The sequence below is a fragment of the Rhinoraja longicauda genome, chromosome 12, assembly GCF_053455715.1.
Source record: "Rhinoraja longicauda isolate Sanriku21f chromosome 12, sRhiLon1.1, whole genome shotgun sequence".
NCBI classification, from domain to species: domain Eukaryota; kingdom Metazoa; phylum Chordata; class Chondrichthyes; order Rajiformes; family Arhynchobatidae; genus Rhinoraja; species Rhinoraja longicauda.
The window spans coordinates 4,885,675-4,902,331 of NC_135964.1; the positions used below are offsets into that span (position 1 = coordinate 4,885,675).

The following is a 16,657-nucleotide window of genomic DNA, read 5'->3' on the forward strand; positions in this document are numbered from 1 at the left end:
GCAGCAGATGGGTCTTTATTACCAAAATTACAAATGATACGTTTTTAATATGTTAGCTATGATTTTCTTTTGTGGTATTTTATCAAAAAAATTATCATTCATAAGCCGGAATTATATTTGATTTACAATGGCTATTTAATTAATATTCAGTGTTATGTAGTGTTTCAAAGAAAATATATTTTCAGTTGTGATGCTTTTTTTTGGTTTCCCCTCTGCCATTTCCTATATTCAACGTACTAAATCTATGCCTGTATTTCATTAACTTTTCTAGATGCTCTGGGTATATTTTCAAATCGATTACAATGACAGTTTACGTCCTATACTAATTTATTTTAATTATCCTCTTTATTTCAGGCTTTTAGTAATATTGCATCATTTGATTCCAAGGCCCTGATGCTGCATTTTGTTTGTCAATGTTGTGGCTTGCTGTCAGACCTGAGCCACATGTTTCAAACTTTAACACCAGAAATGAGTAAAGCTCTTCCTGCTAATCTTCAGAACGAATGGAACAACTTCTTTGTAGAAGGCATCTACAGCCAGCTGTTACCGCTGTTTTTAAAAATTGCAGGTAATTACACATTCTCACACTTGTAAACTTCAGGTACAATAATAAAAATGCCTTAGTGAAATATAATGTATATTGGAAGTTGATTCAATTACTTTTTCCGAGTTAATTCAGAATAAATGTACATTGAAGGTATGGAGTTTCATGCTAGGCTTGCAAGTATTGATTTCTCCTTGTGCTGTGCAAAAAGACAGCACAAGTAGCAATTTAGCAATTTAGTAACAAGTAGCAGAGGCAATTTTTTTCACCAATTTTTGAATTAAGTTCAAAATATCTCAAGGACATTTTTTCCAATTGTAAAGAATGTGTGCAAGATTTTTGCATGTCAGCCTCATGTTTCCAATAGAAAATGTATATTTTCAGCTGTTCTCTTGGTTGCTCATACGTTTGTTTCTGAATAGGGTTTCCAACAGTTCCAAACAGAGCAGGATTTCTCAAGGGGAAACCTATGTTCAAAATGTACGATCATGCAGCTTGGTAGAAGGAATAAAGACGTAGACTGATTTCTAAATAGGGAGAGGATTCAGAAATCGAGCTGCAAAGGGACTTAGGAGTGCTGGTGCAGGATTCCCAGAAGGTTGAGTAAGTGGTAAGGAAGGCAAATGCAATGTTAGCATTCATTTCAAGGAGACTAGAATATAAAAGCAAGGATGTAATCCTTGTAGGCTTTATCAGGTTAAGGCTACATTTGGAATATTGAGAGCAATTTTGAGCCCCGTATCTGAGGAAGGATGTGTGGCTTTGGAAAAGGTCTAGAGGAGGTTTTATGACGATCCCGGGGATGAATAGGTTAACATCATAGGAGTGTTTGAAGGCTCTGGGCCTATATACTCATTGGAGTTTAGAAGGATGAGAAGGGGATCTCATTGAAACCTGTTGGATAATGAGAGGCCTAGATAGAGTGTATGTTGAAAGGATGTTTCTAGGAATGGGAGAGTCTAGAACCAGAGGGCACACCTCAGAATAAAACGATGTACCTTCAAAATGGACATGAGGAGGAATTTATTTAGCCAGAATGGCCTAATTCTGCTTCTATGTCTTATGGTCTTATTGGTAAATGCAAAAATGGCAAGGTTAGAGAACCTTAGATAACAAAGAATATTGAAGATTTGATCAGGAAAGAAATGGAAGCGTATAGTTGATGTAAGCAACTGGAATTGGGAGTCTCTTGAGGAATGTCAAGTAAGAACAAAAGTCAGAGAGCAAAAATGGGCCATGAAATATCCTTGACAAAAAAGATTAAGAAAAATCCCAAGACAGTCTATAAGAACAAGAGGGTATCGAGGGAAACAAGTGGGTCCCATAATTATTGGTAATTTTGTGTGGAACCGGGAAATATGGGCGAGAGCCTAAATGAATATCTCATCTGTACTCACCAAGAAAAAGGACATGGAAGACAATGAGTTCAGGGACAGGCATGTAGATAATCTGTATTGGAGGGATTTGTGTGTGTAACCTGCAACTTGAATCTTGCCTTTACATAGGTCTCTTAATTACAGCTAAAATCAGGAAAGTGGACAAAAAGAATCTCTTGATGAGTTTCTCAAACAAGTTAGTTTCTTCAGGCCTTGAAAGTATATGGTGAGAAGCACTCTGAGAAGCCCTAGAGTGTGTCACTGACACAAAACATCTACAGCATTTTATACCATTCATGTTACAGTGGTTACATGTGGATTTTATATTTTTCTAATAATTCACCAGTAACCCACTTTGTTTGTAGTCTTTGATCCTTGTTTTATTTCTGCTGGAGTTGCCTCTTGCTCTGTAAATGGGTGTCATACAATGACTCTTCATATGTCATGATCAATGTAATTGCCCTTAACCTGATTTACAAACACCCTATGTTTATCTTTGCTCCAGTTAGCTATGCACAGCAATCTAAATATTTCCCTAATCTGATTACTACCTCTCATGGCATTACCATTCAGTTATCTTCACTGTGATGGCCTAATTTCCTTTCATACTTCTTCATTGTGCAAGACCCTTGGGTTAACTATATCACAAACTTCCTCAATTTTCTTATAATTTCCAGAAATTACTACATCTAGCACTGGTCAGACTCCACTTAGAGTATTATGAGCAGTTATCGACTGAGGCATGTGCTGGCATTAGAGAGGGTCCAGGGAAGATTTGAGAGAATGATCCTGGGGATGGTCGGGTTAATGTATGGTGAGTATTTAACAGCTCTAGGCCTGCACTCACTGGAGTTTAGAAGATGTGGGATCTCATTGAAACTTTCAAAATAATGAAAGGCCTGGATAGAGTGGATGTGGAGAGGATATCCCCAGCCGTGGGAGTGTCTTGGACCAGAAAGCACAGTCTCAGAAAGGAGATGAGGAGGAATTTCTTTAGCCAGATTGTGTTGAACCTGTGGATTTCTTTACGCAGACCAATGTGGAGGCCAAGTCTTTGCTTATTTTTAAAGTGGAAATTGATAGGTTCTTGATTAGTAAGGGTGTCAATTGTTACGGGTATAAGGCAGGAGAATGGGGGTAAGAGGGAAAGATAGATAAGCCATGATTGAAAGGTGAAGTAGACTCGATGGGCCAAATGGCCTAATTCTGCTCCTATGACTTACAAACTTTTCTCACACCTTCTGCCTTTTCATCTCTGTCCTTTGGATGGCACAGTGGCGCAACGGTTGAGTTGCTGCCTTACAGCGCCAAAGACCCAGGTTTGATCCTGACTACGGGTGCTGTTTGTATGGAGTTTGTGCATTCTCCCTGTGACTATGTGGATTTTCTTGTGCTCTGGATGTGTGTGTTTGTAGGTTAATTGGCTTCTGTAAAATGTGTCTTGTGAGTAGGTAGAACTAGTGAACAAGTGATCATTTATTGGTGGGCCGACGGGCCTGTTTCCACGCTGTGCCTCTGAAGCTAAAACTAAAAACTTTGTCCAACCATCTGCTTATCAAACCCCCACCCTGACCTGTATCCAACTATTACGTGCCAGGCTTTGTCTTGCCCCTCCTCTTTCCCAGCTTTCTTCCACCCCCACCCCCCCCCCCCCCCATCAGTCTGAAGAAGAGTTCTGACCCAAAACTTCACATACACATGTTCTCCAGAGATGCTGAGTTACTCCAGCACTTTGTCTTTTATTGTAAACCAGCGTTTGCAGTTACTCATTTCTACCTTGCAATTTGTGCAGTAAATTGTAAATGATTGTAAAAACAATAAATTGGTGATTATTGTTTGTGTATGCCACGACCAAACTGCTAAAAAATGCAAATACAAATAATATGTATGTTTAGAAGCGAATGCATAATATGGCTTTCAGTGCTTTGCTTCTTATTAAGAAGAAACAGAAAAACAGCAAAATATATCATCATACAAACTAAACAATGATGAGCATTTTTTTAAAATAATTCTCCTGTTCATGGTCAAATCTGTAGTTTTCACTCTGCACAGATGCTGCCTTATATGCTGAACATTTCCAGTTTTGTTATCTGTTGTATTTCAATTAACATGGTAAACCTTCCCAGAATGTATGTTTTTTTTGTTTTCTCTTACAGCTGAATCCAAAGGAATTATTCTTCGCCCAACCTCAGTACATCTGTTAACAGCATTAGGTGAAGTTTCTGCACTTATTCCGTTGAAGCAGCTGATGAATCACAATCTGCCAGCTAAATTCGTTGCTGGGCAGAAGTCCAATTTATCTGATAAACTTCAGTCAGCTATGAATACGTTGGCTCCATTACTACTATCCAGGGTTAGGCCTGTGCAAATCACAGCCTATCATATGTTATACAAGTAAGAAAATAAGCAAGATTAAATATAGGAATTATGGAAGATTTTTATCTTCATAGCTTGTAATGCAATGGTGTAGGTTGAGTGCTTTATCATATCATATCATATATATACAGCCGGAAACAGGCCTTTTCGGCCCTCCAAGTCCGTGCCGCCCAGCGATCCCCGCACATTAACACTATCCTACACCCACTAGGGACAATTTTTTTTTTTTTTACATTTACCCAGCCAATTAACCTACATACCTATACGTCTTTGGAGTGTGGGAGGAAACCGAAGATCTCGGAGAAAACCCACGCAGATCACGGGGAGAACGTACAAACTCCTTACAGTGCGGCACCCGTAGTCAGGATCGAACCTGAGTCTCCGGCGCTGCATTCGCTGTAAAGCAGCAACTCTACCGCTGCGCTACCGACAAAATCTGCCACTTTCATTTATTGAAATCAATGAAGTGAAAATTAGGTGGTTTTTACAGTGAATGCATATCTACCAAATTTCATATCATATCATATCATATATATACAGCCGGAAACAGGCTTTTTTTCTGATCTTAAAGTTAAAGTGGTTATGGAATGTACCACCTACAAGTTGCATTCCATTTACTCACCCAGGCAATTACAGCGCACCTCCCAAAATGCAAACACTACCACAAAAAGAACAAGGGCAACAGGCATATGAAAACACAACTACCTACAGGTTCTCACTTGAGCTGCACATCACCCTGACCTGAAAATATATTTCTGGTACTTATTCGTTGCTGGGTTTAAGATCTGTGTTGCCCTCTCTAGTAGCACCATTGAAAAACCTTCAGCAGAAGCAATTCAAGAATACAAGGTGACAGCTCGTCACCACATTCCCAATGGATGGGAAAGAACTAGCCTTGCCGATGATGCCTAAATCCTGAAAATTAATTTTGAAATATACTAATAATCCTGCACGTCACCATGATAAAAAGTGAATGAGCTTTAATGAGCTAGAAAATAATCCAGACCATGCCAAGAAATGGGCTGTTTTAAAAAATATTTATTTACAGCCATCTTTTCTGTAACCTGGATGCCTTGTTAAACCAAGGTCCTGTCTGCCAGCTCAGCTAGACTGAGAAAATCGGTCAGAATACTTGCTGGGTGTGATATTGCCGAAGAACATTTCTGCTAATGCTGGTATAATAATTAAAAGCATGTAATTCCAAAAAGCTGCTTCAAAGCTGAGACATGCATATAGCATTCAACCACATACAATAAATTGATTACAGACATACTGGGCAGAAGCAGAGAAATTACTGTGTGCCCATCTATTCAACTAATGCCTACAAATTATGGCTAAGTCTGCATGACCTCATCAACCATAGTCATTTTCTATTCACTTTTCTTTGATGAAATCACCCTTTGTCAGCCACACCAAGAATTCATTTTGACTAATCTCTGGGGATGTGTGTAACTTTGTATTGAGATGCCAGTATGATGTGCACAATAATTAATTTCATGGATGAACTGTCTGATGTTACATTTCAATAGGAAATAAAACTAATTTGTAAAACAAATTTGGCCACATAAAGATTTTGCAGTGTTTGGCATGGTAGATCCAGCAATTTGTAAAATACTGTAAATTGGATGATGCATTTCAGCAATGTAGTCTCCTTAATCAAAAGTAAAATTGCAATTGACCAACTTGTTTCTGATTATTAAACTTTAGGTTAATGCCAGAACTGCCTGCTTTTGATAATGAACATCTGAAATCTGACGATGACAATGGAAATGACGAAGAACATGGTTTGTAAGTAATGATCTAAAAATATTTGTATAACTTTTTTACAGAGATTTTTTTGACCTCCTAGATGTCATTCATTTTTCTAAATTTTGCAGATAAACAAAGAAGCAACTTGATCTCCTGTTACAGCAGTGTCTCAAATAGTTCCAGCTCACCCCAGAGCTACTTTGAGCTGCTTCAAACTTTACTCATGACACAATTACTGTTGGTGTTTCAATCAACAATGTAATTGCATTTCCCCAAGTGTATACACGTATATATTGTAATTGTAATTTATAATAATCTTCTTTATTTGAGGTTTACTTATTTGGGATGGTTTTACAAGGGTATAAATTGACCTTGAGTTACTTTTTGTTTAATAAAACATATTTAATTGTATTAAAAAAATGACATATTTATGTGTAAATAGATTGAATATATAACAATTATAAAGTAGAATTCTAACATATTACAACTTCTTAATTTTCTTGTGGAAGTTTTTAACCCAGGACTGGTGCAGAATTTGTTATAAATATATGTAACAGACTTGTGATACGTTAGTTGTATCATTCATTTTACATCAGTTTCCTTAAGAGTTTCCTTTTTTCCCCTTTAGATCACCACCTGCAGCACTCATGTCAGTAATTAGTGCTCAGGAGAAAGTTTTAGAGGATATGTTCAGTAACATTCCAGTTGGAGAGTACACAGATATTGAGCCACTGAGTGAAGCTTATTATTGTATCCTGGGGTACTTGCTTGGATGGAAATTGCTTCTCATATTTTTCAAGGCATCGCCATCTGAGGTACACATGTATTTTTTGTGCAAGTTAAGCTTAACACATTAGTACTGTGTATTATAAATCATATGATTTCCCTTTCTTCATTCTTGCTCGCCTGCTCAGCGTTGCACTAACAGCGGCTGAAACTGGAAGAGCAGCGGCCCTGGGTGACAATTTTATATTTATGAAGTGGGCCCGGAACATTCTCCAGTTGCTAAATTTGTTTCTCACTTTTATTAAATTCTTGGATCATGACAAAACCCGCCTGCCCCACTCGCCTCTCTAAACCTGCTGAGTCCTGACCTAGCGACTGCAAAGCATCCAAATTCTTTTGCATTGGGAGCCCGGGCTTGGCTGAACTTGCCCGATTCTGCATCCAGTTGCAATTTAAAATTTCCCTTCAAAATATAGTTGCCAAGGAGAAGGTTTCAGGAAGAATCAGTGGTTTCTCCATTTGGAATGCTCTGAAATGATTCTATAAACATGGCTGCAATACAGGTCATTCAGGAAACGGGACCACCTATTGTGAATTGTTTATGCAAGTGTGAGTTTACTTAAGTTGCCTATTACATAAGTCGGGAGGTGTCTGTACTTGGGAGAAGTGAAGTGTGTTTTTGTAAAGCAAGACGATGAAAAAGGCATGCAATTCCTAAAGAATAACCTATTGTTGTATTTTCCAGTTACGGGCCATATATGCACCATATCTTCGTGATAGTAAATGCTTACACAAATTATTACAAAATTTGTTCAGACTGATGCCGGAAAATCCAACTCTTCCTGGACAGTGTACTGATTCTGCGAGCAAAGGCCTAAGGACATTATTCACTGAGAAGCGTACAATATTTCTTCAAGGTACAAATGAACCTAGAAAAAATTTAAATCACTTCATCAGCATGAACCTTGAATCATAGAGGCACTGTGATTATTTTATGACATAAAAAAGATACAGATTATTTGTCCCCAGTGACTTCATTAACTAATTCTTAAATTGTTAACAATCAGTTAATAATTCTTGAAGATACAGAGCAGTTAACAATTTTTTTTTGTATGTACAGGAAATTAGATTAAAATTGCATTTATTCATCCGTTGGCATGGCTGCATGTTTAATCTTTTATGTATACGATCTCATGGGCATTATTAAAATAGAGGAATCAATTTTGCCAGTATATAAATTGAACTCTAGCTATGTTGATATTTTACTTTCAAGGCTGTTTTAATAGAATATTCTTGTTTTTCTGATAGAGATAAAAGCTTTACAGACAGAGATTCCCAGGTTGGCTTGTGTCGTATATTATAGTGTATTGGAAGACTTACCAGCCACAGTTCGACTTTGGTGGAATAGTCAAGACAAGCGTGTATCCAGTACAGTGGATAAATACACCAGCAAATACGTCAGCAACATTCTTTCTTCACAGGAAATCGCAGCTGTGCAAACCAGCACACAGATATTCAAGAGCATGGTGGTTAGTGATCATGTTTGATGTACTCAAAATTTTGTCCTGCTGTCTGAAAATTTGTGGTGTTTGCTTTGCTTAACTGAAATGGTTACACAAAGTATTGCAAAATATTGGTTGCCAAAGGCAGATGGATTTCAGTGTCTCAGATGTGTTGGAGAGGGTTTGCAAAAGAAATGGAGGTGTAGAATCATGGAGTCATACAGCACAGAATCAGGCCCTTTGGCCCACCTTGTCCATGTCGACTCTTCTATGCCAGTCCCATCTGCCAGCGTATGGCCCATACAGTGCCCTCCATAATGGTTGGGACAAAGACCCATCATTTATTTGCCTCTGCACTCCACAATTTGAAATTTGTAATAGAAAAAAATCACATGTGGTTAAAGTGCACATTGTCAGATTTTCATACAGGCCATTTATACATTTTGTTTTCACCATGTAGAAATTACAGCAGTGTTTATACATAGTTTCAGGGCACCATAATGTTTGTGACACAGCAATGTCATATAAATGAAAGTAGTCATGTTTAGTATTTTGTTGCATATCCTTTGCATGCAATGACTGCTTGAAGTCTGCGATTCATGGACATCACCAGGAGCTGGGTGTCTTCTCTGGTGATGCTCTGCCAGGCCTGTATTGCAGCCATCTTTAACTTATTCTTGTTTTGGGGGCTAGTCCCCATCAGTTTTCTCTTCAGCATATAAAAGGCATGCTCAATTGGGTTCAGATCGGGTGATTGACTTGGCCATTCAAGAATTGACCATTTTTTAGCTTTGAAAAAATCCTTTGTTGCTTTAGCAGTATGTTTGGAATCATTGTCTTGCTGTAGAATGAACTGCCGGCCAATGGGTTTTGAGGCATTTGTTTAAACTTGAGCAGATAGGATGTATACACTTTAGAATTCATTATGCTATTACCATCAGCAGTTGTATGATCAATGAAGGTAAGTGAGCAAGTTCCTTCAGCAGCCCTACATGCCCAGGCCATAACACCCCCACCACTGTGTTTCACAGATGAGGTAGTATGCTTTGGATCTTGGGCAGTTCCTTCTCTCTTGCATACTTTGCTCTTGTTGCCATCACTCTGATATATGAAAATAACTGCAGATGCTGATACAAATCGAAGGTATCACAAAATCCTGGAGTTACTCAGCAGGTCAGGCAGCATCTAGGAGAGAGGGAATGGGTGACATTTCGGGTCGAGACCCTTCTTCAGACTGAATAAATCAGACTGAAGAAGGGTCTCGACCCAAAACGTCACCCATTCCCTTTCTCCTAGATGCTGCCTGACCTGCTGAGTTACTCGAGCATTTTGTGATCACTCTGATATAAGTTAATCATCGTCTCATCTGTCCACAAGACCTTTTTCCAGAACTGTGGTTGCTCTTTTAAGTGCTTCTTGGCAAACTAACCTGGACATCCTATTTTTTGCAGCTAACCAGTGGTTTGCATCTTGCAGTGTATTTCTGTTCATGAAGTCTTCTGCAAACAGTGGTCATTGACAAATCCATACCTGACTCCTGAAGAGTGTTTCTGATCTGTCGGACAAGTGTTTGGGGATTTTTCTTTATAATAATAGATTTCTTCTGTCATCAGCTGTGGAAGTCTTCCTTGGCCTGCCAGTCCCTTTGCGATTAGTAAGCTCACCAGTGCCTTCTTTCTTCTTAATGTTGTTCCAAACAGTTGATTTTGGAAAGCCTCGGGTTTAGCTGATGTCTCTAACAGTTTTATTCTTGTTTCTCAGTCTCATAATGGCTTCTTTGACTTTCATTGGCACAACTTTGGTCCTCATGTTGATAAACAGCAATAAAAGTTTCCAAAGGTGATGGAAAGACTGGAGGAAAGACTAGGTGCTGAGAGCTCCCTTATACCTGCATTCAGGAGGCAATTAAACACACCTGAGCAATTACAAACGCCTGTGAAGCCATGTGTCCCAAACATTATGGTGCCCTGAAATGGGGGGACTATGTATAAACACTGCTGTAATTTCTACACGGTGAAACCAAAATGTATAAAAATGCCCTTTATTAAAATCTGACAATGTGCACTTTAACCACATGTGATTTTTTTTCTATTACAAATCTCAAATTGTGGAGTACAGAGGCAAATAAATAAATGATGGGTCTTTGTCCCAAACATTATGGAGGGCACTGTATCCCTCTAAATCTTTTCTATCTATGTACCTGTCCAAATATCTTTTTAAGTGTTGTGATAATACCTACTTAGTACCATTCTGATGGGGATTATATGATAGGCCTCCTCATAGCAGGTGGAAGATAGAGGAACATTTATACAGATAGATTATGGAGAGACAATAAACAGCCAGACAGGTACATGGAAAGGACAGATTTGGAGAGATATGGACCAAGCGCAGGCAGGTGGGACTTGTGTAGCTGGGACATGTTGGCCGGTGTGGATAAGTTGGGCTGAAGGACCTGCTTCCACACTGTGTCACTCAATGCAGATACAGGAATCTAAGCAAATCTAAAGTGCTGGAATAACTGAGTGGGTAAGGCAGCATTTTGTGAATATATTGGGCAGGTAACATTTCAGATCAGGATCCTGCAAGGACCCAACAGGGTTGTCAGAGTGGGTGATTTCAGCTTCCCCAGTATGAACTGGGACTTCCCAATTGCTATATTTTCATTACTCTTTCAGATGCCCTTTGTATTCAATCAACAATGCACATTGTGGCATGATACAATGACTTTAAATCTCTTCAAATAACTGTGCTGCAATTTGCACTAATCATTGTTGACTCGGCCTATAAATGTGTCCAAGAGGAAAGTTACAGTCCTCAGTGAAAATGTTGTTGTGGATAGACAGTGGGTGCATTGTCCAAATAAACCATTGGCAGCCTATCGATCTTTGTTGAACAAAATTTACGGTTAGCTTATAGCAGTAGCATTGATATCAAAGTTCCAACCTCGAAAGAAAAAGGTACAGGGATAAGGGTGAATTTTGGGAGAGGCATTTTTGCAATGATTTCAGAATGTGCATGGAAAAATTGTGTTTATTAGATTGCTGCGATGTAACATTCTGCACGTTTAATTTATTAGCAATGTATAATACCTAATGTATTTGACCTTGTTTTCCTTTAGGTGAAAGCTCGCCCTGTCGCCCGAGAAGTACTTGCTACCTATTCTGTGGATGACATATTCATAGAGCTTGTTATTCAGCTACCAGCAAACTATCCTCTTGGATCAATTACTGTTGAAAGTGGAAAGCGAGTTGGCGTGGCTGTTCAACAATGGCGTAACTGGATGCTGCAGCTAAACACCTTTCTCAATCTTCAGGTCGTATTTAACCGCATTCATTCATTTAATCAGCTAAGTTTGTGAAATACTAACTTGTGTAGATTTAACAATTTAACTTCATTGTAAATTGTCACATACAGTTTATGGTCATCGTATGGTGAGTTTACAGGTACAATGAAAAGCTTGCTTGCAACAGCATCACAGCCCAATAGACGTAAACAACACAAAGTGTAAATGATACAAGATATTAAACAAAAAATAATTCTGCGGAAAAAAAACTGCAAAACAATCGGAAAACAATTCCACAGTAATGGAAGATGTGGTCCTTAGTGTTTCGTCATTCCATACTTCAACTTTTTTTTTGGTGAAGCACCCTCATTTCTTTGTTTTAACAGTCAAACCAGATTCTACACTGCAACTAGAAAAATAGATTTTTATATTTACTTTGGGCCTAATTTGCATAACATATATGGAAAGCAGCACTATAGTGATTCCTTGCATGCAACTAGTCTGCTTACCTTCTTTGGAATGCTAATCGAGTAGAAGAGATGGCACACCATTATAAAGCAAATCAAGACATTGCCAAGACCACATTTGCAAGTGCAATTCAGGTTCCCTGCTGCAGGAAGGATGTCATTAAGTTGGAAAATGGAAAAAATATATTCCAGGATGGGACTTTTTACTCTGGAGTGTAGGAGCTAAGGGATGACCTTCCAGAGACATATACAATTATGAGGTATAGATTAGATGAATGGTGAATAAGATAAGATGAAAGATAGTCCCATTCTCAGGGTTAAGAACTCCAGAATGTGAGGGCATAGATTTAAGGTGAGTGGGGGGGAAATTAAAAGAGACCTGGGGCAACTTCTCCACACATGATGGTGGGTATATGAATCAAGCTACCTGAGGAAGTTGTAGAACCTGGTACATTTTCAGTGTGTGAGAGAAATTAAGGTGAAAATAAAACTAATCCTGGCCGTTATAATTTCTGTGTGCCACTACTTGCTGTCACAGTTCTCAGGCAAAGTTTATTATTTAGGCAGTAAATCATATGTTTATCTCTGCAACCGTAACTTAATTACTGTCAAATAAATTAACTATTTGTTAATGAAACCTCAAGGTAGCTTAAATACAATGTGAGGATTGACAAAAAAGAGATTCCATAATCCTCTACATAACGATGGTTATGTTATTCTTTAACCGTGTTACCATCTTGGTTAAAAAATTCCTTGATGCCTTGTGGAGACTAAAAAGTGGGCTAAAGCTTTCTGCAGATTAAATCACTAGTATCATGTTCTGACCTTGACTCATACATATGATAACATACATCTCTAAATCAGTAAACCATTACTTTTTCCAAGCTTTTATTTTGTTTCCCACTTTTAGTTTACTTTAGTTTAGAGATACAGTACGGAAACAGGCCTTTCAGCCCACCGAGTCCGCACTGACCAGCGATCCCCGCACATCCTACTGCTAGGGACAATTTACACATACACCAAGCCAATCAACCTACATACCTGTGCGTCTTTGGAGTGTGGGAGGAAACCGAAGATCTCGGGGAAAACCCACGACGTCACGGGGAGAATGTACAAACTCCGTACAGACAGCACCCGTACTCGGGATTGAACCCGGGTCTCCGGCGCTGCAAGTGCTGTAAGGCAGCAACTCTACCGCTGCGCCACTTCATAGTGATTGTTTTTGTTTGTCCCCTCCCACCCCTAATCTCCACTCCATGGTTGATTAAAAACCAATTTTATTGTTAGACACTCACTAGGATTGCAGTTTGAATATTTGAACCATTATTTTACTTCAGTAAGCACCAAAGACCAGTTGCACTTGGATTACCTAGAGTAATATCATTGTAGATGTTGCAGCTTTAAAAGCATGTAACACCATGATAATAAATATTTTTGTACCAGAATATAAATCAAGCATGTATTGTAATAAAGAATGTCTTCCAATAAAGCTAAAACAAAATTTTGCAATTTCTGAAAATCTGAAAGACAAACAGAAAAAGTGCTAGAAATCTTTGGCAAATCTATCATTACTTGTTAGGAATCAGAATACATGTTTCAGGTCAATGACAAATTCCCATGGGTTATCAGTCTACAAATGCTGCTGACCTTCTAAGTACTACTATTTTCCGCATTTGTCTTTACCTTGATTAATTAAGAGGCGAACTGCTATGTGTGCAAAGATGATGCAACAACATCATATAATTTAGTTATTTAAATATTTTTTCATACATAAATCAATGTCAGCCAATGGGCATAATTATTTATATTCATTGTTACTTTGTATGTTGGCTCTTTGTTTTAAATGATTAAAAATGTTGAAAACTATTTGAAATTCTGGATCATTTAACTTACTTTTTGAATTTATATACAGAATGGCAGTATCATGGAAGGCCTTGCATTGTGGAAAACTAATGTTGATAAACGATTTGAAGGAATTGAGGAATGTATGATCTGCTTTTCAGTGATTCATGGTTCTAATTATTCACTTCCAAGGAAAGCCTGCAGAACCTGCAAGAAAAAATTCCACTCGGCCTGCTTGGTAAGCAATTTAAACGCCTAATAAAATTAAAAGAATTGTCGAACAATTTTGATAATTATAATGCATAAATAGATCCATTTTGAGAACTGTTGATTCCATATTAATATCATGAAGATGGCAAACCTTTGTTTATAACTACATTGTAATCTTGTTGGTAATCCATCTCTTTTAATATTAAGTATTCACAGTAATTATGTATTTGAAATGACAATCACATTAATAGGGAAACTATCTGTAGTGTTTTACCTTAAATTATTGCAATAAATTACTGTAAAGTACTTATAAGATCATTTTTCTTCCATTTATTCTATTTGAACATTAACAAAGATTTTAAAGTGTGATTTCAATTCGTATCCCTGACTAATTAATTGAAAATAAATCTTTTTATTCTTCTGTTATGAAAATGTATACTTAAGGCTTTAGAATTCTAGTTTTTCATTGCATTTTCCAGTGAACCTTTAAATTTATTTTGGATTTTGCATTTTCAACCTACTATTTTCATTTACAATAGATTTCTCTTCAGTTTTGTTTTCAAATGCTTATTGCCCCATAAGAACATAAAAAAATAATAGATGTGGACCTTTCCATTCCTGATATCTCACCATTCTGCAAGTCTGTTCCATTGTGATCAAAGTTTTATCTAAAACCTCTCTTCCTTGTTTAAATTGATGAGTAATAATCAATATTACTGCTGGTCCATCCTGCTCCAATAAATACTACGATTAGGAAATATTTTCAGTACTTATTTCTGTTCTTCAGGTTAAAAATTTCAATGATCAGTATCTACCTGACAAAAAAAACTAAAGCAAAGATAAATTATCAAATACTCACATATACCATTCTTCTAAGTATCTACTAACTAAAGCTGCAGTATATGGAAAACGTTATGATTGAACATTACGTGCCATTGAAAGGACTGTGTATATGCCAAAAGGAAATATCTATTCAGAGCTATTTTTCAACTTCCACTGTGTGGTGACTATTTTTTCGATATGTTCTGTGTGAATAATTGTGTTGCGGAAACTTCCTGTTACTCTTTTGTCTGTTTATCTTTAATAATTAAAGTTAAGGTGAAGGCGGTGAGAATGGAGTACTCATCAAGCAAAAACATTGTTGTTAATTCTGAAAGAAGACCGAGTGAATCACTGGCAGCCTATGCAGGATTTTTATATTTTCCTCAAATTGGAATCTGTTTTCTAACTTTTTATATGTTTTATGTTTACAGTACCGATGGTTTACGTCCAGCAACAAATCTACATGCCCACTATGTCGAGAGACGTTCTTTTGAGGCGTTATAACTTCTATTGCGTGATTGCAATAACCTTGTGGACCTCAAGAAAATTGCATCATGATGTCAGTTGATGGCTATATGACAAGTCAGAAAAATCGCAACAGAATATTTTCTGGTCTAGCTCTATTCTGTAATATCGAAATATTTGCATCAAAGTTTTAATAAAGGCATCAGTAATTTTCCACAAATAAATTTACCCATTAAGTCAATATATTGTATTATGAAGGCAGTATATTGTATAAATATATTTATCCCCATTGTTCCATTGCATTCTCTAATTTACCTTCGTTGGTAACTTGCATTCACACTTTCATTGGTGCTATTGTGGATCCACTAAAGGAAAATGCATGAGTTGATTCAGGATAGCTTCCTACAACTTAATCCTCACATATTGTAAGGCATTCTAGATTTCTACACAACAGTCGGTGATCCAAATTGCAAAAAATAACAGAAAGCTTGTTGAATTTAGAATTAATATTGTAAATTTCCTTGGAAAAATCAAAATATTCTATGTAAGAAAGCTAATTCATTCTTAAAAATTTTAAATAACATAATACTGTGCAGTGTTCATGAGTTATACTCACACCGAGGAATTTTGTTTTACATCTTGTGTCTTTTCAACCTCATTCAGTAAACACCTATAAACAGTGCTGTTTTTAAAGTAATGATGCCCATAATTTTCTAATCTTGATCAGCATTGTAAAACTCTTTCAGCCTTTACTCCCCCTGTGGATTAGATACCAAAAATATGAATGGGAATGTGTTCCACCTCAAAAAAACTGTGGATAAGACGGACATTTTCAGTTTTTTAAGGTTTGGAGTTAAAAGTCCACTCTTACTGCCTTTAAAACATTTGCATTACATAAAACAATGCATTACATGCATTGCATTACGATCAAATGTTGAAAGCTCAGGTAACATTTTAAGGTCTTAATTCCTTGGGACAGCAATGGGATTTAAAGAACAAATATTGAAGTTATATAGCAATTTTCACACATTGGCCATTACAAAACTTGTAATTATGTTGCATATACTTAAACATTGTGTGTTAGCCAGTTTACAAAGACAATTTGATGTTATGAATAAATAACCATTTAATTTTATTTGTTGAGAGAATTGAGAAAATTGAGAGAAAAAATACTGATCAAAACATTTGGAGAATTAACATCTCCCTTTCTAGGAAAAATCAATAGATCTTTAACATTCACTTGAATCACCAAAGGAGGATAGATCTGGGTCTACGATTTCTGATTCAAATCACAA

General features: G+C 37.1%; 1 protein-coding gene across 1 annotated transcript in view; it reads left to right on the top strand.

Annotated features, from left to right (window-relative positions):
• The window catches only part of ltn1 (listerin E3 ubiquitin protein ligase 1), an 87,884-nt gene extending 71,774 nt beyond the window's left edge, over positions 1–16,110 (top strand). The window contains exons 22-30 of the mRNA XM_078408919.1: positions 355–568; positions 4,077–4,314; positions 6,004–6,084; positions 6,674–6,860; positions 7,517–7,688; positions 8,080–8,300; positions 11,392–11,586; positions 13,936–14,103; positions 15,329–16,110. Of these exons, the coding sequence (XP_078265045.1) occupies positions 355–568; positions 4,077–4,314; positions 6,004–6,084; positions 6,674–6,860; positions 7,517–7,688; positions 8,080–8,300; positions 11,392–11,586; positions 13,936–14,103; positions 15,329–15,391 (1,539 nt within the window). The 3' untranslated portion in view covers positions 15,392–16,110. The remainder of the gene's footprint in view (positions 1–354; positions 569–4,076; positions 4,315–6,003; positions 6,085–6,673; positions 6,861–7,516; positions 7,689–8,079; positions 8,301–11,391; positions 11,587–13,935; positions 14,104–15,328) is intronic.
• Positions 16,111–16,657: the final 547 nt, after the last annotated feature.